This window comes from Piliocolobus tephrosceles, chromosome 3 (genome assembly GCF_002776525.5).
Source record: "Piliocolobus tephrosceles isolate RC106 chromosome 3, ASM277652v3, whole genome shotgun sequence".
Lineage (NCBI taxonomy): Eukaryota > Metazoa > Chordata > Mammalia > Primates > Cercopithecidae > Piliocolobus > Piliocolobus tephrosceles.
The window spans coordinates 161896957-161921869 of NC_045436.1; the positions used below are offsets into that span (position 1 = coordinate 161896957).

Sequence of the window (24913 nt, forward strand, 5' to 3'; positions counted from 1 at the left end):
TGGGGATGTGCTTCAATGACCTGAATCAGACACCCCAAGTTAACTGTAAAGGTTGATCTGCAAAGAAAAGTGCACTCTTTTAAATGATGTGTCAGATCAAATTTAGAGACACTTGTTGTAAGGCTTCTTTTGATCAGAGCAGGGTGCCATGTGTTGGCTGTGCTCATCTTTGAGTCCTGCCTTTTCGTAATTTCCCTGGTGGTTTTAGCTGGATGTGTGTGGTGTTTTTATCTTCCTGCTGAACATGAAGCTGGGGTTCCCTTCTGATTTGTGAAGAGACTACTAGATGTCTAAGTTATGCGACTGTTAGGTGCAAACAAAAACTGCTATTTTTCTGCATAGGCTGATCGTTAAGAACAACATTAAGAACAACAGTTTGAAGTCAAATAAGATTGTCTTGAAGTTTCTGGTCTCCCATTACAAGCTTTTTGTCTTTAGAAAACTTACTTCACCTCTCTCAACTTCAGTGATTTTATCCTTAGAATCAGATTAGTAATAATACTTACTCTTACTGTTAGTGTAAGGATTAAATGAGATAATCTACAGAACTACTCAGCACAGCATTTGGCATACAGTAAGCATTCACTGAATGCTGGATGTTATTTCTGTATTACTATTTTTATTTTTATTCTAGCCCCCAAATCTGTGAACTATGAACTTAGAGAAGCAGAGAAGGCTGCATTCATAAAGGTGAAGAAGAATAGGGAGACTAAAGAGGACCTGACTTCATTTTCCATTCCCTAGACTTGTTTATTACAGTTGTAGGTCACCATGGAAACTTTCAGGATTAAGATGGCATTATTGAGTTAAGCATTCAATGAACACCTCAGGGAAGGAAAGCCATAACATGTATGCATGCCGTAAGTAGTTTTCAAATGAAAGGGTCATCTGGGGGCGAAGAGTGGATGGCAGTTATTGACTTCCTCGTCTGACATCATTTCCAGAATCCACAGAGAATCAGGATCAAGAGTTGAAAGTGTGATCATGTCTCTGTGTTTGGCCTTTTGTGGACCATTCCATAAAGTTGTCAATAGCTATGGCCAGAATTTCAAAATGGGAAGCTGCTCTTTACATACCAGGGAGTAGGGCTTTCTGAAATAGATTCTGAAGTCGAAAAGAACTCTGAGTGTTTTCTGAGAAGGGTTGACCTCCTTTCATGCTACTTACTGTGAATTAAAGCTGCGAGGAAGAACTAGTTTGGGCATGTGGCACAGCACTTAGCGCCACCGCTGCCAGGGAACAAGATTTGTGTTTCTAAGGAGATACAACAAAAAGGAGAATGCTTTAAGAGCCAGCGGCTGTCAGAGTGTAAAAGTATCTATGTTCAGAAAGGGAAATAGAAGCTGAATTAAGTAATTTTATACACACGTTACGGGGTGCCCTTCTGTGAGTAATTCTTAAATTCAAAAGCAAATAGTTGTGACCACAAAGGGCTTAGTACATCTCAGCTGATTTTAGCTCTCAGACTCAAACTGGATATGATTGGTATTGACCTGCTCTGTGCATGTGATTTTAAGATGGTCTGACTCTTGTCTGTCATTCTGTTGGGTTGTATTAATAACAGGGGACAAAGGGTGAAATAGTCCAATAAAGTTTTGAGCAGCCACTTGACAACGTATTCCAAATAAAAGAGAGGAGGAAAACCCTAGCTCTACCAGCTGGGACCATAAAACAGAGTCTTCTACACCCTCTTTAATGCCAATATTAACCAGTTTGCAAATGTTTAGTCAGTTACAGGTATGGATGGGTGTCCTGAATGGGTTCCTGGGATAAAGTATCATCACAGAACAGAAATCACAGGGAGAGCGCACCACAGAAAAATTACAGTACTGCTATATTTACTTAGTGCCTCTGCACTAGGGTTTTATTTTCCACAGTTGGAAAGGGAACCACCTGTCTCAACTGCTGATGTCAGAGAGCTCCCTCGAGACACAGGGCTGCTGGAAGGCACATGATACTGTACATATTTGCTCTTACGTTCGTATCTGGCTAAGATTGGGTTTCAGATTTGTACCCTATTGTGGAGTTCATTTAGCAGTGACTCTCAGGTGCCCTCCCACGTCACCATGCCCTTGTGAATTAAAAAGTGGCCTGCCGAAGCCCTTGCTGTGAGTGTTCCCTCATCTCGCGATACCAGTATTTGCACTGCAGTAAAATGAATGACACACATGTTGGGGTTATCATCTATGGATTCAGTTTTGAAAGTGAGTATCAGGAGGCATTATCTCTGTACCTAGGAGGCTTTATGCTATTGGTAGGTGGGGTTTTGTTTTATTTATAGTGATGAAGGCTTTTAAAGATACATATATGTGTGTATACCAGATGTGGAGATTTTGTATGTGGATTGCTAAACAGACAAAAAAATATTTAAAAAGAGAGATAAGTATGTAGCATACTTCATTTTTTTTTTAAGCTATTCATTTGTCAGTGTGGAGAATTTGTTGCAGAGTGAATAAAATGCCTAATTTGGAAAGACTGGATATTATGACCATGCATTTCAAGTGATCTAGTGCATTCTTTTTAGTTTTTATTTTTATTTTTAAAGATTTTTAGAGTCGTGTAATCCACTTGCTCCAGTTTTCTGGAAGAGAATTCGGCGTTTTAAATGTAGCTCCTTAAGAAAATGTGAGGACCACCGTGTTGCACGACTCCAGGCACTCATAGTCAAGAACTCACACTTAAACGATGCTGCTGGCTATGTGTGCAATCTCCAGAAATATGATGCCCTCAACATTACTCAAATGTGATGTAAAAGTAGAGTTGTTACCAACAATTGCAGGAGGCTTGCTGTTAGTGAAGTTGTTCATTATTTTAATAATGCCATGCATCTCCATTTAAATATCTTCACCAACTGCAAATTATATGGTTATTACACAAAATAGGTGGAAAACAGAGTCTGAGGGTGTAAATTACATTCTTGGGCCACATCAAATCAATTTCCTTTTAGGGATAAGAACCCGAGTTCTTAATTCCCAGCCGTCCTATGATGCACACCTTCAATTAAATTTATATTTGAAATGATGCTTGATGTTTTTTTCTCAAGTCCTAAAAATAGAGTAAATAGGATGGGCTAAGACCCCTTGGTTCATCTAATCTTCTCCCCAGTGTAGGATTTTCCTATGAACCATTAAAAGTGTTATAATATATGATTGATATTAATTAGTTTTCTGTAAAGTACTGCACTCCTTAACATGAACTGAACTAGAAATAAATATATTACCATGAATTAAGATTTTATTGGTTGCAAAGAAGAATTGGATGAAGGCACCTATGTGAAATCCTAAGTACAGGCATCAAATTGAATTAATGCCAGCACTGCCTTGAGATTAATTTGAGTACTGAATAAGAAATAGCATACCATAACATAACTGTGTTTACTGAATCATTCTTGGCATCAAAAACTAAAGCTACATTATAAATGCAACAACAGGCTTTTCTCCCTTGGAAGAGAGAGGCGGGTGCATTTTGTAATCAAAGTGAATGTTACCCTCTGAAAAATGCCTCTCATCCCTAGGAAGGAAACAGCCTTCTTGAGAACCCTGCATCCTTGTATATATCTCAGACTTTGCATACTTGGTGTTGCTCTGGCCATCTTCTGCATCCTAGAGTATGGTCAGCTCTATTTTCCACTCACTGTATATATTTTCATCTTATTACTCTGTATATGTTTTGCAAAAGATGTGGAGGGTGCTGAAAAGTTTTATGGGATTGCCCTAGGGATGTTCTAGAAGGGATTGCTGATTTTATAGGGAGAATGGATTGTACAGCTTTCAATACAGGGCCATGCAGACTGAGGCCTGCAAAGTCCTGAGGATCACTTTTTACAGATTGTGATGTGAGTAGCACCCCCTGGAGTTGTACATTGCTGCGGCTCTGCTCTACTTTCCCTTAATGATCCTGAAATTTCCTGATTTTATAAATTTTATATGCATCTATGATATAGGTTACTTGCAGACCAAATGCAAAACTTTAAAGTTTAAAGTTAAATAGGAATACTAGGCACATCACACATCTAATTTTAAATTGTATAGTAACTACATTTTTATTTATTTTTTTTATTTTATTTTATTTTTGAGACGGAGTCTTGCTCTGTCACCCAGGCTGGAGTGCAGTGGCCAGATCTCAGCTCACTGCAAGCTCCACCTCCCGGGTTCCCGCCATTCTCCTGCCTCAGCCTCCGGAGTAGCTGGGACTACAGGCGCCCGCCACCTCGCCCGGCTAGATTTTTGTATTTTTTTAGTAGAGACGGGGTTTCACCATGTTAGCCAGGATGGTCTCGATCTCCTGACCTCGTGATCCGCCCGTCTCGGCCTCCCAAAGTGCTGGGATTACAGGCTTGAGCCACCGCGCCGGGCCAGTAACTACATTTTTAAAAAGGTAAATTTAATTTTGAAGTCTTTGAGTTACTATATTCAAAATATTATATTGACAAATGACTGTAAGTTATTAATGAAATATTTTACATTCTATTTTTCACATTCAGATTGAAATTCCAGGTATATTTTATATCTATAGAAGTCTCAATTTTTGTGTGGACACATTTTAAGTTCTCAGTAGCCATATATGTGGCTAGTGGCTACTGCATTGGCTGGCATAGTTTTGGACTTAGATAGCAACTTGCCAGCATTTTACTACACAGAAAATTGCTTTAAAGAAAAAAAAATACCTTAAATGTCAAAGATAAAATATAACATATCCTTTATGTCATTTATCAATTTAAGAAGCGATTATGTGATTGATCACAAATTTGCAAGAAGTGTGAATGCTAAGACAATTTAGTTGATAGGCCGCTGGTGGCACAATGAACTTTATATTGAATTGTTTTGTTCCTGTGGCTTTGTTTTCCATTCTTCCCTCTGTGTGTATTTCAGATATCATCATTTAAAACACAATTTGATACTTTGTGGTTCCTCTCATTGTCCCAAAGTCATGCTTTCTTGTCAGTTTTCATGCACCATATGAATGTCTTATTTCTTTTTTGTTTGTTTGTTTGAGACGGAGTTTTACTCCGTTGCCCAGGCTGGAGTGCAGTGGTACAATCTCGGCTCACTGCAAGCTCTGCCTCCCACATTCAAGCGACTCTCCTGCCTCAGCCTCCCAAGTAGCTGGGACTACAGGCCCCTGCCACCATGCCCAGCTAATTTTTGTATTTTTAATAGAGACCAGGTTTCATCATATTGGTCAGGCTGGTCTCGAACTCCTGACATCAGATCTACCCACCTCAGCCTCCCAAACTGTTGGGATTGTAGGCGTGAGCCACCACACCCAGCTGGATTTCTTAACAGAGAAATTCTTGAAAGACTTTTGGCTCAAATAACATTGTGGCCAGCTTAATGGAAACAAAAATTGTTTTCTCCACTTGCTGCTTCTGGTCTCTTTAGAGGTAGTGCCAGCTCAAGACTGGTATGAGGCTGGTTTTTCCTTTTGTTTAGGTAAGTAGAGAAACAAACAACCACCTGGCAATCCTACAACTTGTGATAACACTGTCCCTCATAGAAAGTCAACTTACTACAGGACTTAAAGAGAACGTCTGATGTGCTTGGTTTCCAAATCTTTATTTTTCTTAGGTGAGGAAGGCAGGTGAAGAGCAAACACTTGCATCTACTCTAATGTTGCTTGATTTTACATTGAGTCTTAAGTAGTCAAACATGAATGGCAGGCATCATTATTGAGTAGCCATTGTATGCCAAGCACTTGGCTTATACTCATTTTCTTTAACCTTAACATGAGCCATGTAAAATAGGCATTTATATTTCCATTTTTGTAAATGAAGTGCTTGAGGTTCAGATAGCTTAGGTGACGTCTTGAGTTCCTACAGGTAGATCGTAAGTAACAGATCTACATTGTCTGACTCCAAAGTCCATGCTCTCAGAGAAGAGGGACACATTTTCCGAGCAAGTCAGTGGCACCGTTCAATAATGAGTTTTGAACCAAGAGAAAAGACTAACATTTTAGAGTTGTAATGTTCTTTCACTTCACTTATTCAAGAAATAAATACAGAGAATATGTAATACCATTTCATTTCTTGATAGAAGAGGAAATAGATTAAGAAAGTTAAAGTGGCTTTGTCCAGGGTCAGACAAACAAACCTAGACATCAAGTCCTTTGAGTCCTGCTCCAAGGCTGTTTGTCTGAGTGGTTTAAGGGTCCCTTTAAGGAGGTAAGTTGGACATTGGGAATTTTTTTTGTGACAGGATGCAAACTTCAAAAATGTGTGGTACAGAAACATTTATTTCTCTTTCTTTTCTATGCATTTTAAACTTCTTATCAAAGTATATGATATTGAAAAGTACACATACCATAAGAGTTTAGCTCAGTGAATTTTCAGTAACAATGTACCCATGTAACCAGCACAGACAGCAAGAAAGAAACCCTAACTAACTTCCTGGGGCCTCTTCCCGCTTGACTGTGGTGCTCCCTGCCCTGCCCCAAACCACTACCCAGGGCAACCTCTCACCTGATTTGCAGCCACCTAGGTTAAATATCTGTTTCTGTGCTTTATAGAAATGGAATCATAACGTATGCACCTTTCATGTGTGTCTGGCTTCTTTTGCTTCACATTACATTTCTGGGATTTATCTACATTTTGGTGTGTAGCAGAAGTTCATTAATTCTCATTGATATATTTGGCCATACTTTCAAGTATAAAATCCCTAACAAACATAATACTGTAAATGGAATGAATAGGTTTATTTCATATTAATTACTGTTTAAATTGCTTTTTTCCTAGAAAATTATTAGCTATAGTTTTGTGTGATTTGGGCTAAAACAAAATAACAAAGCTGAAATATGGTGCATCAGCAGTTACAAAGCATAACACAACGCAGGATATCACCCCTGTCCTGTGGTTTTTACGTAATATGTCACATTGAATGATGTCATAGAGAAGACAAAGAGAGCACACAAGCTGAACATACCCACAGGAGAGCCCTGGGTAGGCGTTCCCACTTAGTGGCTTTGTATGGCTGTGCAAAATGTTAGGTGTGGCCCATTTTTAGGTGGCCTGCATGCAAATGGATCTACTAACATGGGTAGTAGAAATTTCCACCTCAGGGGCTAGGCGCGGTGGCTCACACCTGTAATCCCAGCACTTTGGGAGGCCAAGGGAGGCGGATCATCAGGTCAGGAGTTTGAGACCAGCCTGAACAACATGGTGAAAACCCATCTCTACTAAAAATACACACAAAAAAAGTTAGCCAGACGTCATGGCGCATGCCTGTAATCCCAGCTACTCAGGAGGCTGAAGTGGGAGAATAGCTTGAACCCGGGAGGCAGAGGTTGCAGTGAGCTGAGATTGCACCACTGCATTTCAGCCTGGGCAAAAGAAAAAAAAAAAAAAGTCCACCTCAGGAATTGTTAAAGATTTTTTTTGTTTTGTTTTGAAAAGAGGTAGGGAAAGAATTTACTCTGATCATCTGCTCGGCACAAAATACTATCTGGACCCTTTAAAGAATAATAGAGGTTTTGGCTTGTTTAAAATGGGTCTCTTGTCAACCTCTTTTTGCAGATTGTCTCACAGGCACAGAATCAAGGTTTCTTATGTTAGTTTTCTTATTACTTCTTCTTCCTAGTTGCAGGAAAATGTGAATGTAATGCCAGTGAATACTACTAGTGAGAACCCAGCATCATGTGAGAATAGCTGGAGGTTTATCAAGCCATTGTCCTGACTGAGGTTTATCATTTACCTGGTCATATTTTCCTTACTCCTATGTCATCAGTGCTCCCTCTCTGAATTTTCTGGTGGAGAAGTTAGTTTTCCTATGACTGATTCATTCACTCAACCTTAAAGGAAAACCTCCAAGCTGGTTGGTCTTAGATGGCACCAAAGCATACATCTTCTGTCTCTCACTCAATAGGGTTGTATGTACAAAGGAAACAGTTGAAAAGGAAACGCTATCCTGTGATATGGCCTTGGTTTAATACATTTGCTAATACTGTTATGGTAAAATATTAGGCATATGACCTTTTTTCCTCCCTCCACACCCTACATTAATATCTCAGCTCATCCCTTCTAAATTAAAAATATGTACAATCTTTTACCAAATATAATGAGCTTTTTATTTAAGGAGGGTCTTCTGGTATTAGGCGGAAAGGATGTTACTTTAAACTCTCATTTCCTTAGCTGCTGTAGGCCTTATTCTTATGTACAAAACCCTGAATATAATATCTACCCTCCTTTCTAAATCTTCTCTCTCTGGGTGACACTATTTCTAAATCACATGTAGTGACTACCACATCAGTTGTGTGGTTTTCACACTTGCTGTGCATGCAGGGACTCGGTCTTACATATGACTCGTGCTACTTTCCAGAATTAATGATAAACAAGATGAAAACCGGCTGCTTCTCTGGGCAGCTACCTGAACTTTGTAAGAAACACGGGTCTCTAGGAAGCTGAGCTTCTCAGAGCCAATACCCGTGGTTGAAAGTATTATATTTCACAAGTTCTCTGGTATTCTTTTTCTAGAATGGTTGAGTGGTTAAATATCTGTATTGCAAGGAAAATGATGAAGCTGTGCTCTTTCAGCAACACTGAGCACCAGTTGCCTTTCTTGTACATCATCTCTGATTTCCAGTGTCTTTGTGAAACGAGACATTTGGATTCACCCTGTGCAAAGAAGGCTTCCTGAGTTGTCTGTCTCTGTCAAGACAGGCACATCACTGCATTTTAGATCTGGCAAAGATCTTTGATTTAATTGAATCTGACCATCTTTGTTGACAGATAAGGAAACCGAAGCTCAATATCATTACATGAACCACCCAAAGTCGAATTGCTGGCAAGTGACATAGCTGAATGAGGGCCATGTTCTTCTTATCTTGCATTTTCCTTTCATTTTGGGCTAAATCAAGAGCCTCAAAGTGACTCCACCTGTCAGGTAGACTTGAGCCTCCAGTACTCACCTTAAATCTCGTAAGGCTGGCTGACTTTGGTTTCAACCTCATTACCCCTCTTCTTACAAACATTCTTAATAGTCAAAATAATGAACACTCATGTATAGGAAGAATGATCTGCAGAAAAGGCCAAGGAAACTGTGAGAACATGAAATCAAATTGGCTGATATAAAGCTTTCATTCCTATGAATATAGTTGACCTTCCAGGGGAAAGAAAGTGGGTTTTCCCCTCTTGTGATACTTGAGAAGCCAAAAGTGAGCTTTCTGCCCAAGCACTGGGCTGCAAAATGGCAGCATTTACACAGATTGTTTCACATTTAGGGATGGGCTGTGTTCCAGAAGTTTACTTGCATGTCACTGGGTTGAAAGTGGGGCTGCATTTTCCTGGTCAAATCAATTTCAATCATCTTCAATGGAAGCCATGTCTCTAAACACTCTTCCCATAAGCCTTTGCTGGTGGCCCCTCCTTTTTTCCCCAGTTAGTTGGTAGACCCTCTTCTTGAGAATTATTCTTACCAGTTTATTCAAACCATTCTTGAAAATATTTACTATTATATAAATGAATGAAGTTTCTTTAACCCCACCTGGGCTAATTAAGATTTTTGAAGAGAAAATTGACTTAACAATTAAATTTCAGGTTGAGAAACAAAGGGAAGATGGTAGTGGTGTCTGGGGGACAGTGGTTTTGGTCTACCTCTGAGGCAAGCTAATAGGAGTTGATAGCTTCCTTCTCTCCATAATTCTGGGATTTCTAAGTATCTTGGACACTAACTTCCCTCAGTGTTGCTCATGAGCTTTGCATCCTAAGTGGAGTAGTTGTTTGACTTGTTATGACAGGCAGAAATGGCTTCATTTTAAATATATGATGAATATTTGAGATACAATATTGGGCATCAGGGGCTATTTCTATCTGCTACATTCCCTGTATGTTAAGCAGGCATGGCTTTAGTACTGAATCTCTCTGTTCCTCTCAAAACTGAATAATTCTTCTTCTTCTGAATATGAAAGTCATGCATGTTTATAAGAGAAAATTTGAAAATTACAGAAAAGCACACTCACATAGAGGAGCGTAAAAAGTACTTATAACGTCATCAGCCACTACAAACAGCTTGTTATATTTCCTCCTCATCCTCTTCTTCTTTCTGAGGATATATTTTTACAGGTAAACTTTTCATGATTATAGTTTTTTCAAGCCTAATTTTAAACCCTAATATATTTTGAACACTTTCCTATTATGCTATTAAATATATTTTACAACAGATTTTAATAACATTATATATATATATACACACATACTTCTCTATAATTTATTGAACTAGGTCACTTAATGTTGGACATTCACGTTGCATTCAAGTTTTCAATAATGCAAATTATGTTGCATTGGGTATCCTCATATGAAAAATCTTTGTACACATTCCCTTATTATTGCCTCAGGATGAATTTCTAGAAGTAGATGTTCTAGGTCTATGAGGTTTTTAAAAGTTTTAAATACGTATTGCCTGCTTGCTCTGTATAAAAATTATACCCAGTATAATCCTACCAGTAGTATCTGATGTCTGTTTTTCAATTGAGCTGCTAAATGTAGAGATCAGTCCTAGAAGTGGTCTTGATTAAGGATGTTTTCTCAAAAATCTTGTGTCTCATTGGGCTAGCAAATATAAAGTAAGAGTTTATCTGTTGCCACAAAATTGAACTTAGACCTCAAAGCTAATTGCCTCTTAAGATGAGAATTTATTTCCCTTCTACCTCTCTGACATGTTTGGGATATATATATATATACACACATATCAGAGCAAAATTCAAATATCAAAGCACTGGAAAAACCCATAACAGAAACACAAGTCAAATAACCAAAAATCCTTCCAAGACTCTGCCTGGTGGTATTTAAAAAAAAGGAAAAGAAAAAAAAAATTGTCTATTTATTGTTACCTTTTGAGACTATTTGCAAAATATAGTTTTGTTTTGTTTTGTTTCCTTAAGATCGAGAAAAGCTAAGCTAATTAGGACTCAAGCACTAAAAAATGGGTATCAGGGGAACAGTTTGATTACCTTTTTTTTTTTTTTTTTCAGTTTAACAATTTGTGTACCTCTAGTTTCCCTGGCCCTTACTAACTTCAGCTAGTGCAAAGAAAAAAAAATCTTTCTTAGTAAACGAAATGTTATATTGTGTATTGAAGTTCAGTAGCACTTTAAATTTTTAAATAATGCCAAATTTGACAATATGTAATATGCCTTATTCATTTCCAGTTAAAAAATAATTGCTAGATAATCCTATTGAATATTTATCATCTAAATAATCAATAACTCTCTGCATTATAGATAAATTAACCTGGAATAATTAAGGTAAATGAAAATGTAGATTCACAAATACAACAGAATTGAACATCAGACAAAATCAGATTTTAACCACCCTTTTATTATCTCTTATCTGTGTGCTTAATAAGTACAATTGTTGCTTTATGTTTGGATTAGTCCAATTGACTGCAACTCTGATTAATTTTCATGTTATTTTTTGTTTCAATATGAAAAACACCAAAAGCACATTTTGAGGTCCAAATTAAAATAGAGGCTGACTCAGTTCCACAGAGCTGGTTTTATTGGAGAGGAGAGTTGTTTTTGCTGAGGTTGTCTATCACAACTTGTTTATTAAAAAAAGAAAAATAAATGCTAGGAGACATTCAAGCGTCTTGATTTTCCTCTAATTATTTCCTCAAAGCTTCTTTGTTCACATGGGCATCACTGTGACATTTTTTGTGGAAAATGAGGTTTAATTTTAAAGTATTTATAGAAGTCTTTGTTATAGCCTATCCTGCTACCAACTTTTGTGTTCTACACAGTCTCTGCTTCTAACCAGAGGCCCAAAGCATGTGTTTAGAAACTGATGTGGGGTATCAGGATCAATTAGTCCCTCTAGGAATTAAAAGCAAGCAATTGAGTGCCTGTTAACGATGATTAACTTTACAAATATTAGCAATTCTAGGCAGGCCCCTTTGCTTTCTGGACGAATGCTCTAGGCAGGCAGCATTCCCAGGAATATTGGTTTCCAGCTATGTAGACTGTCCCTCAGTTATAAAGTTGCCTCCGGGGTCTTTGCTATGGCTTTGATTTGAGGATGATTATTATTCTTATGGATGAAACTTTAGTTCTTTCTAGAAAGGCTCTCAGTGATTTGCAAGCTTTTTTCAGCTGCTCTCTAAGCCTTGCCGAGCCTTATTTTTTTCCATTGTAAAATGGGTACACAAGTCATCCTTATTGGATAGTTTGGAGGACTAAATTGATTAAGATGTGGCATATGAAGTGCTGACCTTAATGTCTAGCCCATACGTGCTCTGCTGTATATGTTTTGCTTTCCACCTTTCTTTCCTGAGAAGTTTCTGCATACATATATTCTTATGTAGTTATTGTATAAATAGTGTGCATGGAAACATTCCCGAGATTGTATTTTCCTGTTCTTTCTTGATTTAGAAAACTAAAGCTATAGTAATTTTCTGCTGTGTGTAAGAGGGAAAATGTACCTATGAACTGTATTCAGCAAACTTAAAATGTCAAAGCTCTTGGTCACCTTTTTATGCCCAGTGATGATAAACTGTCAATTTCCTTATGTTATTTGGGAATTTACTAGCAACTTATTGCAGATATCACAGTAGACACATCTCTTATAATATGTATGATCTGAAAGAAGCAGCAGTCTGGTAGTTTTTTGTTTGTTTTGTTAAAATAAAAACTTATAAACTTATAAAAACAAGTGAACAAATATATTTATCCTAATGGCTCTTCTGAGTTTGCTTCTGAAATCACCTATATTCAATATAGACAACAGAACCGGTTGTTTTTGCTATTGTCTGAGGTTTTTGAGTTTGGGGGTTTGAATTTGATTCTAATTTTTAGAAATGGGCAGTTGTCTGAAATATGGAGGGGTGGGAAAAGCCTTTAATTTGGGGTAGGAGTGAGGAGGGAAACCCAATGTTATACACTTCATTCAACATATTTATTAGATAATTGAATTATTCTCTTGAGGGTTATTTTTCTCTTTGTTAGCAACTTGAGATAGATTCTCCTGCCTCTACTAATATTGAAACCCTGGAAAATGTTAACAGAATTACAGAGGGGAGAAATTATCAGGATGGAATGTAGGCTCTGTGTAGATCTGCAACATTAGGGGCACTCGGCAGATGTTAATAAATACCTCTTTCTATTGTTGAGATAAAATGAGTTTGATTTGGGTGTGAACTGCAGTGGTCAATGAAAGGACCTTGTACCTCACCAGGGTGTGTTTTAAGCAGGAGAAGAGGAATCTGGGTGTTGATCCAAGTGACATTGGTTTTTCATACCGAATTATTCTCCATTTTTAAGGGTTGTCATCCCCTTAAAATTGTAAGCTCTCTTGTGTCCATGTTATATGCTTTCTTAGCCGTCCCTGTGATACATGGCTGTGCACACAGTAAAGTTTCAATATATCCTTGTGTGAAACCAGATATTAGGAAATTTTGGAGATAGAGTTGACGAAGGGGTGAAAGGACGGCTGTGGGTAGAGAGTGAGAGAAATAGTCAAGGCAGAGAGGGAATTAAATATAGAAATGGCCCGGGGAACCAGAAAAAACCAAGGTTGGTGAGCAATGAACAATTTAAGTTCTCCTGAGCAAAGAAAAAAAACTGGACAGAAGAAAAATTTTAATCTGAAGAGTTAATTAACAAAATTATAAAACCTCTAAAATATCCCTCTCATTACAGTTGTAGTTTCAAGATTTAAAAAAAAAAATAGTGGAAAACACTCTAATTTGTCCTAGGAATCTATTTAATTTTTATTTGTCCAGTAATAGAAATTTGAGGGGGCAGTGCAATATACTGTAGTTTATAAGTCCTTTAAATGTTGTTACTTCTGAATTACCATCTTCTTTGTGATAGTGATAGTGAAGAAAAAACAAGTGTGTTTGAAATCACTTCTGGTTTCAGTGCATGTGCTGATTTGATTTTTTAGAAGTATAATTAGATGGCAAAAAATAAGAAAACCCTAACAATACAATCTGGGCAGGTTAGAATATCAAAAATTATAATGAGCCTGTTCCAATGTAAAGAACATCTCTAAAAGATGTGAATAGGTTTTAAAAATATGATGAATATCTAGCATTGGATGAACACAAATAAAAGTATCAGTGAATATCACAGTGGAAGAATCACATGATAATAATTAATAAACATTGACTCTTCTTGGCCAGGTGACCAATATTATTTCACAGTTGATTGTTAAGGGGAGAGTCAATGACCTTTGTCCTGAATTTTAATAATTTACTGAAGTTTTGCATTAAATCAGAATATAATTGGGAAGAAAATCAGTGTTTCTTTGTGGGGAGTGCAGAGTAATGCCACTAATTGCTTGTATAAAAGCATTCCCGAGGTTGTATTTTCCTGTTCTTTCATTAGAAAATTAAAACTACAGTCATTTTCTCCTGTTTGTAAAAGGGAAAATGTGCCTGTGAACTGTATTCAGCAAACTTAAAATGTCAAAGCTCTTGGCCACCTTTTTATGCCCAGTAATGATACACTGTCAACTTCCTGACGTTATTTGGGAATTTACTAGCAACTTGTTGCAGCTATCACAGCACACAAATCTCTTATAATATGGATGGTCTAAAAGAAGTAGCAGTCTGGTGGTGTTTTGTTTCTTTTGTTCTTTCTTTCACTTTAATATTTGAGCAACTTAATATTTAAAATATGTGTTAGGGCAAATCACCATGTTTTTCTGTTTAAGGAGACGGACAATGAAGAATAGGGTATATTAACCTCAGTAGAAATAGTGCTTTACAAATTATGTTTAGATAACTGGGGGATTGCTTTCAGGTAAATTATTATCAAGTAAAAGAATTGAGCTGATTCTAAAAGTATATTGGGTTTAACATTTTATGAAAACATGTTTATTCACACAGATACATACATGTGTACATCTCCTGGGAACTTGGAAGGGTTAAGTCAGACCACTGTCATGTTACAGGAAGTGTTTTTCCACTGTATCCAGTACCTTGAGTTTGTTATGTATTCAATATGTAGTGTCATCATAAAACAGTTGCACCTGCATTAGCCCTCATTGTCTCAAGGCACAAGCTGAAAAATAATAGAAAGTAAAGCTCAGGAATTGAATATTTCTGCTAATAGTGTGTTGGTATTTTTCCCTCAGTTCACGGACATTCTTGATTTCAAAACGCAAACTACACAACCCAGGGCACTAGGGTTGGAATTCAATGTTTATTCAAAAAGGCACCCTAAGGCAGTTAGGGAGGAAACGCTACATGTATGAAAAATAGGAGCCCGGAATCTAAGCTGATCTGAGCACAGCAGCAGCGACTGTATTTACTAACACTTGTTTTCTGGGAGCCTATGAGAGAAATGGAAATAATTAGAAGGAAGCTGAAAGGATGGGGTTTTGTGGCTTGTTCTCCTTTTATGGAGCAAAGAAAACTGCAGCAATACTTCGGGAGCTGGTATTCCCTACTGCCATGGGGGCAGCCGAATTCTGGGTGGAGGAGTTTGTTTATACCTTAACAAATACAGCCTATGTTGTTGATTAAACAAGCAGAAAAAAAAAAAAAAAAAAAAAAGCCTCATTTGCTGCTTTCAAACACTCCCTCAATGAGAAAATGCCTCATAAAAATGCATCATGTGATAAGCTCTTGCTTTAGTCCCAAACTGAGCTTGAGTCCACTTGGAGATCTTAGAATTAAAGAGTTCTTAGGGAATACACATTTTAGCTAAGAATATAGTGACTCTGTCATGAAACAGGGAGCTTTGCCACTTGCTTGTTTTGGAAGGAAAATAAATTAAAAAAAGATTGCAGGGGATTTTGGTTATTATATGGCCAGGGCTCCGTTTAAAGTCTGTGGCATTCAAAGCTGGCTTTAATCACAGCATGATGCTTGAAGCCTCCAAAAGTCCAAGTGTTTCCTTTCTTTCTTTCTTTCTTTTTTTTTTTTAAAGCGTTACTTCACTGAGGCAGAGGGCTGCCTTTGAGTGACGTCACGAGTTAGAGCAGCAAGCTGCACAGGGGAAGGGAGGCTGGGTGAGTGACAGCCCAGCCTACTTTTTAATAGCTTTGTCATGTGACTGGGGACTGTAGTAAGACAGGTGCCTTCAGTTCACTCTCAGTAAGGGGCTGGTTGCCTGCATGAGTGTGTGCTCTGTGTCACTGTGGATTGGAGTTGAAAAAGCTTGACTGGCGTCATTCAGGAGCTGGATGGCGTGGGACATGTGCAACCAGGACTCTGAGTCTGTATGGAGTGACATCGAGGTGAGCTGGGGCTGGGCTCGGCGCTGCAGCCAGGACTGACGCTTCCCTCAGATGCTATTATTCCTGTAAGGGGGGATGGGCTTGGGCAAAGAGAAGAGCCAGGAAAGTAGTCCAGGCAGGAGCTTTTAGAAGAGAACCTCAATCTTATCTTAACTCCAATAAGTTTGCTATTTTAAGGTGGCTCTGAGATGCCTTGAGCAAATCAAAGCTTAGCTGCTGTCATCAGTATCTGTTGCAGTTAGAAACTCTTTCCATGTGACTTTGGCACTGTTTCTACTCATATGCAATATTTATGCTCTAAGATATTGATATGAATCAGAAGCTGAAGTCTTTCCAGTGGTGTTTAGTGGCCTGGTTGGAAAAATGCCATTTCTATTTATAATAAGACGAAGATAAAAATATTAAAATGGATGTGTTCAAATATAGTCCGTTTTGACTGTATTCCGGATTTTTTTCCCCCCTCTCTCTCTGTTCATCAGACAGAGAACTTACAAAATCCTAAATAATCCTGCTGGGCTATTTTAGATTGCTTTTCCCACAGAACACAAAACAACGATGCTGCTTCCTTTAAAACTCCTATACGTGGTTGAAAGATTTGGCCAGCGAATAAAAAGAAATGCCTGGCAGTGCAAGGTTTTCCGTCCGCGTCGGTGGCAGGGAAGCCAATGGTTAAATCTTCCTGTACCACGGAGAGCTGCCTGAAGCCGAGAGAGAATAGAGTTTATGCAGGACTGTGTGTGGAGCTGCTCGCTGCTTGTGTAAAAATAGACAGCAATACATCAATTCCACAGTCTCTGCTGGCTACAATTCATACAGGGGGGAAAATAACGCAAGCAGTTTCCTCGTAATGTCTGGAGTCTAGTTGGGGGGACGGAGGACCTCGGCGTGTTTGCATTCGGCACAATGGAATGTTCTCGGAAGGAAAGTTTGGGCAACTTGGGAAACAAGCGAAACTTTCTGTGGACTCTGGTGAGATGGACTCGAATTGAATTGCATGGAGGATCCCAGCTGCTAACAATGAATCTGGCAAAAGACTGCGAGTGTTTCCTCTGGGTAGCTGGGGGCACGTAGGGTAAGGGGGAGGATCAAGCCCACACGTGATTTGATTAAATAAGATGTCCATGTGGTGCAGCGATACACATCTAAAGTGAAAATAATTTGGCCAAGGCCGTCTGTGAATGCTTTTTTCCTATCTAGCGAGGCATGCCTGGGATTCTTAACTCTTTGCTGGGTTTACCAATGTTGGCTCCATTTGCCCTCCCTTGCCTTGGTAGATCGTATTTGTGGATTGTAATTGTTATCTTGTTCTGATTTCTTGGTAAGGTGGAATAGATACGGATAATTCATATGCCCTGTAGCCATTATGAGTCAGGGTTATAAGTGGCTTCAAAGTCCTAATTGTCTTTGAGTAGCCGGAGTGTCCTGTGAGTGGTTGTCTGGCTGGCACTGTGGGTCTCAGCTGCTGTAGTTTCATTTTTCCATCATGTATTATTCTTGATGCTGTTAGGAGTTGATTGAGGAACTAGATCATATGGAAATAAGGAAGATTTATTTTAATCATTGGAATTCCTGCAGTCATTTTCAAATAAGCATCAGAAGCATTTAAAACTGTGGCCTTTAAATTTTTTTCTTAAGGAGGAAAGGTCTTGGCTACTTGTCCAGCCATGGATGGAGTCGCCAGTCGGCTGAGATTGGCCAGTCACTTCTCTGTTACACTATAGGCAGCTAGATGCTAGAGGCTTTGCCTACATGACAGCGGCTCTGGGAATCACCTCCGCCAGTCTAAAATATTACGAGCAGCAGGTAGCGTAGGCAGTTTTCATTTTTTGAATCATTAATATTTGCTGTCATCCTAAAACATATTATGCCCTTTTGCACATAATGACAGGGTAGTACATTGGTTAATAAAGGCCTATATCACTACAGCTACTTGGAGTGCCCCGTGTTTCACAGTTTAATGAAGGTGATGTACAATAAGGTTACTAAGATTGATAGAGACAATTCAAATGACATACACCCTACTAAGTCTGTCATTCTTTACTGCCCCTCTCTCCACCCCCTTTCCCCATCTTGACTAATTTTTTTAAGAACCAAGTTTCTTTTTTCATTAATATAATTAATGTGACCAAATCCACTCCTTCTTCTCTCTCTCTTTAAAATTTACCATCAATGGCACAAAAAACCTCCAAAAGGTTAATGGAGAATTATACTTAATTATAATGATTCATTATCATTAATGCAGTTAAGCTAATTTATTGTCTGCTCCTTAACTAAGAGAAAAGTCCGTTGGGGTGAAATAACATACAATAATTAGCCTTTTGTGTTTAGTGACTGCTTTATCCTCTTAAATCTTATTATAAAATTGAGGCTACAGTTGTGAAATAGCTGTCATAGTTGCAAAGAGGCAGTAGAATGTGTCTGTGTCATTGCAATAAAGCACACCTGTTACAGATGTATAGGGAAACAGTAAATATCAGCATGTCAGATGAGGACAGTTACAGGGCTTGGACTGTTAAGTCTGGCATCGCCCAAAGGCCAAATATAAATTAATAACAGGAACACTTGCTACCACTAATGTGTTTTAGATTAGCAGGATAATGCCACATTCAGAAGCACAGATTTTATTAGCATGTCAACATTGGCAAGAGCACATGCACTTTTCTCAACCATAACATAAAAGCAAAATGAGAGACAGAGAGAGAGACAGATAGAGCAAGAGAGAGCAAGTGAGAGGAAGGAAAGGAATATGTAAATGACAAGATAGCACCAGTATAACAAATTGACCTGGTCTGTTCAACGGTTTTCAAAAGTTATTTAAAAATACGTATTTATGGAAGGTTAAAGGGTTTTGAACAAGTCATGCCAAAGAGGGCAGTTAGAGAGAGGGACACCAAAAAGTTGTCCACAATCAGTATGCCACTTTAGCCTTCCAAAACATGGTTGGTTCCTAAGTTTCACAACAGGAACTTAAGCCGTACGTGGAAAGCCTACATTTTCTTGATTATTTTTAATTTGGTGTTGCTATCTTTGTTGTTCATGTTTTTTAAAAGACTATGCCCCTGTACCATCCTAGTGTATCTAGCACCATTGAAAAAGTTCTCCCCCTATCTCTGAATTGGTGACACTGAGGAAAAGTTAAGATAGTGTGTTTGGGCTTGGAGGATCAGCTGTATGGGCAAGAATGGAGTCTGGGAAGTGTTTCACCCACAACCAAATACGAGCATTATGCCAGAATGAGATCCCTTCAGCCCAGCCTCCACTTACTTATATGCCTTGTCAAGTATACTGAGCTGTAAGTTTGGGCTAACTCAGATAATAATAAAAGGAAAGACCAATAAAATGATAAGGAAAGAGTTTTGATGGCGAGGACGGCCCTTTCTTTGCATTCCCTTGTGCCTGCTGCCAGTGATCTCATTGGGGCCCAGTGGTCTTAGAAAAGGATGGCAATGATTTGCAGTCTCCCCCCATCCTCCCCTTACCAACTGCTGACTCCATTACCCAGTACTTACTTCTCAGCATGTTGCTTTTGATCACGCTGCTGCATATGACCTGTGTAATGTGGCCTGCTAGGAATCCCTGCCAGGGATAACAGGGGTGCTTGAGAAAGAAAATCTGCATAAAACTTACTTCATTCAAAATGTAAATGTCAAGGTGCATCTTTCATTCTATGCCTAACTGCTGCCTGGATGTGAACAATTCCACAGCATCTCTCCCGACCTTGGAAGGCAGGGCCACGAGGGTGCTGCGTCAGTGTGTGCCTCCTGATTGAGACACCCCTACTCACAGGTGGATGAAGTTCTTACTGTTCTGGCAATGCCAGACCCCTGCGATAGGAGTTCCTGCAGTGTTCTTTACTGTCTGCAGACTGACATTAGCAGTTAGGTAGCCAATTCAAGTTTAGGAGGCCACCTCATTGGTAAGGGGAGTCCACTTGCCTCCAAAAGCCCCATGGTAAAACAGTTAAAAAGACTGTCTAGTTCATGTAAGGGGATGAAATACTTTGACAATCTAAAATAATCTTGGTGATAAGCATCCCAGCCATGGTAGAAGATATTTTAAACCTCTCAATATATAGAAATTATTTTGAAACTCTAAACAGAAATAGTTATTTTGAATTCACATAAAGCACAGTTTAGATATGCATAAATAATGAACAAAATACACTGATGGTATGCTCTTGTGAGTTTTCTTTTCCGGGTACTAGGTGATGCCAACCATACTCACACACACACACACACACACACACACCCCTTGCAAGTTACATACAAAAGCCATATAGAAAAAAAATTATGATTTTTGTCCTTCATCTTAAGGAACTTGCTTTTGCCTTTAAGAATGAAGTCCAGAAAGTCATGAAGAGTCAAATAAGAGTAAATGATTTAAATAACAAAATTCAGGAGAATCACAGATGAGTCAAAGGGCTTTGCATCATTAGTTGCTAAATGAATTATATGGATTATAATGCTTAAAAGGAGTGTAAATGGAGAAAATTTTTCCTAGTGTAGTTCCTTTGTTCTTTTTCCATTTAGCAATAGTTTATTGAGTGTCTAAGATGTATGATAAACTTTCCAAGGTAAAATCAAGTTTGTCTTATGGTTAACCATAAGACAGTTTAAAACTTTGGAAGCAGTAACTATCAAACAGGTACCAAGGATTTTGTACAAAGACGTACAAAAATTTCTAGTTGATTTCTGGGTGGAAGAATCAGAGAAAGCTTCATGGAGCATGGTATTTACCATGTATTTGGAGGTAGAATTTTGGATGGAATAAAGCAGGAAAATTATCCTTCAGGAGCCAAGTGAGTAAAGATTTTAGGATGTTTTTCCTGGTGACTAAGGTGCCAGAAACTAGCTTTGGTAGTGTCGTTGTATTAACTAGGCTTAATTCCTATCACATGCTATTGCAGTTTAACAAATTCCTGTGGTTAATGGAAGCTTTTTTTAAATTTTTTTATTTATTTTTTTCTGCCGCCTGCAGTGTGCTGCTCTGGTTGGTGAAGACCAGCCTCTTTGTCCAGATCTTCCTGAACTTGATCTTTCTGAACTAGATGTGAACGACTTGGATACAGACAGCTTTCTGGGTGGACTCAAGTGGTGCAGTGACCAATCAGAAATAATATCCAATCAGTACAACAATGAGCCTTCAAACATATTTGAGGTAAGGACATCCTTTGGAAAAATTAATTTTTCATTGACTTTGGTTTGGGCGAGACTAACATGGTAACAGGCCTGAACATATAATGGGTCCTTACTTTGCTATCATCAAAAGACTTTTCATCACAGTTACATACTTTCTAATTTATGGAAAAACAGTGTTTGGAAAACAAATGGTTTATTTTTATTTTTTAAAGATTTAAGGGACTAAGAATCAACAACTGTGAGTGAGTTAAACTATGTTGAAATACTAAAGGGTTGTGAAAGGTTAGTGACAAAGAAGAACAAAAGTCTAAACCTGTTTATTCCTGTCTATTTCCCACAGAAAGAATGAGCAATAAGTGGTACCTCATATAAATTAATAAATAAGAAGGCCTTTCTTTTTAACCAAGGGGGTAGATGTCTACCTTTATTTGCTTTACTAATTAGGTGAGCTCTTTTGATTATTATTATTAATCATATTTTTGGTACGTATCTCTAATTTCTTTATATAATGGGAATTTCTAAACCTGACTAATCTACTGTATACTTATAAATCAGTCAAAATTCATTTACTTTTCAGTAGCAAGAATTACCTCCGTGACTCTGGACTCTTATTATAAACCTACCCTATAATAAAGAATGTTAATCTATTCCTATTAAAGTGTTACTCTGAGAAAAGAAATTCTTTCCCACAAGATCAGTACTCATTTACTTGAAAATACGTGACTTTTTATAGGAACAAACATTTAGTGAGTACTCTGGCAAGTGAATTAAATGAAGATTGACAAATCAGCTGGTTTTCTTTATCACAACTGCCAGTGCCATCATCGTCATCATTATCTAATGTTTTCTGAGCACCTAGTATGTGCTGGACTTTTCTTATTCACCCGCAAAGACATTTCTTATACTGCCATGTTATTTGGTTGAATCCGAGTCTTAAGAAAGCCAAGTCTAAAATATTAATTGAGTTTTTCTGGAACCCAGCATGCAATACATGCTGAATAAATGTTTGTTGAATCATGAGTGAATGATGAATATATTAATGTTGATAACAATAATAGTCATGACAATAATGGCCACCATTTTGGTATACTCATGCTTAATATATGTCATCTTACATGTCCTTGAAAACAACCTATTGTTAGGTCCTATTATTATCATTTCTGTTTGACATATGCAGACACTGAAATTCAGAGAGGTTATTTGATTTTCCCCAAATCACACAGTTGACAATAAAGACCTGGGATTTGAACCCCAAATTTATCGGACTTCAAAGTTTATATCCTTGATTAAAAATAGAGAACCCATGAATTTGGGTGACAGCCATCCTTTACAAAGGCATATCAGGCTGCTTCTTTGCTCAATATATTTAAAAATAGAACAGAATCTTTCCTTTCAGTGTGGGTTGGCATGGAGGTACAGTTAGCTAGTGAGCTGAGACGGCTGTAGGTTCTGCCGATGGTTGAGATTTTGTAATACCTCTGAGGATTAAGTGGGTTTTAGAAGAATGCTTAAGGTAGTAGAGTTTGGACTGGGGAGACAGAACAAGGTGGAGGAAACACTGAAGGTTGTGGTTAGTTCTACTTTCCCAGGCTTCTCAGCCGGGTCTTAGAAAGTTCATGTGAGGACTTGGCCAGTTAGAACTGGTAAATTGAACATTCCTCACTCAGTACACTTGTCAGGTTACAGGCCCATTCTAAGTCATGCTGCATTAAATAAACACTGCTTTAAAAAATGTCCATCTCCATAGACCTCTTATCTAAAAATCAGCTATTCCATATCAGATGAATGCCATGCATTTTGTAGAGGCTAGAGAATAACTTAGAGGTAGGGGGAGATGGCATAGGAGTCAATGCCTCTCTGGTGGGCTACTTTAAAAAGAATTCCAACATTCTCCATAACCTTTATGTCCCTGTATTTTGTGTTATGGTATTTGTGAGAGGTACTTCACATTTATACCTTCAGGAGTCTTGGTTCAGCATCTAGTTAATTATCTACATGTAGGTGCTTAACATATGCCATTTCACCCTTTTTGTCTCCCTGTATCATATTCTACGCTCATAAAATTATTTTCAGCACTCTAAAACAGAAGGTTCATGTAATTTAGTCTCTCATTAGGTCATTTTAAACCAATGATTCTCAACCAAAGGCAATTTTGGTCCCCACCCCACACCCCAATTCAGGGGACATTTGACAATGTCTGGGGGCATGTTTGGTTGTTACCACTGGGGACAAGGGGATGCTACGAGCATTTACTAGAGTCAAGGGATGCTACTAAACATCCTACAGCATGTAGGACAGCTCCCACCACAAAAAATGATTCAACCTCCAATGAAAAAAGCACTGAGGTTGAAAAACCCTGCTTTTAAATAAAGTCACAAACTTCCCCTTTATAAATTACTAATGATTAATTGGTCAGATTTCTGAAAGAAGACATAGTAAGGTACTGGATATAAAGAATGAGAAGTCATATAACGGTATTGGGATGCCTGGGGCTCCAGGACTAATGTGTCAGGTATTCTCTTAGTGTCAGAGGGCAAAAGTGACTGTTTAGGTAAGTTCCCATAACAGTTTTTTCTGACGTCACAAAGCCCATTCTTTATCTAGGCAAAGGGTAAGGTCATATGTGGCAATGCCGTTACCAACAGCAGCAGCTTCAGGAGCATTTGCCTGGCGTGAGGACGCCTCCACTCTTTGCCCTCTAGTGTTAAACTCAGGAATCTTTTCTATAATGCGAAAGGAAAGTGTGTTTTGTGCAGAGGTGACATTCTAAAATTGGGTCTTCTCTGTGAAGAAGATTCGTATGAAACCAGATAACTCTTTCATGGCCACAGGTTTGTGTTGCTTCTACCCAAGCAGCATTTCAGGGAAGTGCCTTCCCAGGGCCAGCCACTCACAGTGGACTTTTCACCTGCACTCACCTTCTTTCAATTTGCAAAGCCCTGCCTCATCACATTTGAGAAGGCCTTGTACTTGAGCAAGTTAAACAGTCACGGGCTCTGCTGTCTCTGAGCTGACAATAACAAGCATTATCTACTTTGGATTCCCAGAATAAAATCAGGCACTGAGTAGTTAAATGCTTTTCCCTGACTCAAGTAGCACGTCAATGACACCACTGGAAACTGGCCATCGGCTCTCTGAATTCTCATCATAGCAGAAAGTGGGATTTAGGGGTATATAATAGAGTGACAGAGTCTTAAAATGTTGCGAGTATAGTCCCAGCTACTCGGGAGGCGGAGGCAGGAGAATGGCGTAAACCTGGGAGGCGGAGCTTGCAGTGAGCTGAGATCCGGCCACTGCACTCCAGCCTGGGCGACAGAGCAAGACTCCGTCTCAAAAAAAAAAAAAAAATGTTGAGAGTAAATTATGTATCTCTTCTTTTTGTTTGTTCCATATGTTTGAATCTAAGTTTAATTTTTATTTAACATCACAAAATAATGATAAATAATGAAGCTGAATGTCACAATTTGAGAAAGAGAATTCTGGGTGGTAGCAGAGCGGGTAGCAACATGCAATGGCATATGTTGGTTGAGTAACTGGACACACAAACAATATTCTCTGCTTACGCAACCTGTGTTTGGATATGTAAATGCAGGTGACCAGGTACGAT

General features: G+C 38.4%; 1 protein-coding gene across 6 annotated transcripts in view; it reads left to right on the plus strand.

Annotated features, from left to right (window-relative positions):
• The window catches only part of PPARGC1A (PPARG coactivator 1 alpha), a 685332-nt gene that overhangs the window by 571922 nt on the left and 88497 nt on the right, over positions 1-24913 (plus strand). For 4 of the 6 annotated variants that reach the window (XM_023223057.2, XM_023223060.2, XM_023223056.2 and 1 more), the window contains one exon: positions 21146-21325. In XM_023223057.2, coding sequence (XP_023078825.1) covers positions 21146-21325 — 180 coding nt within the window. Of the gene's footprint in view, positions 1-15994; positions 16169-21145; positions 21326-21646; positions 21751-24913 lie in introns of those variants that run through there. The other 2 variants (XM_023223062.2, XM_023223059.1) reach the window with 2 other exon arrangements.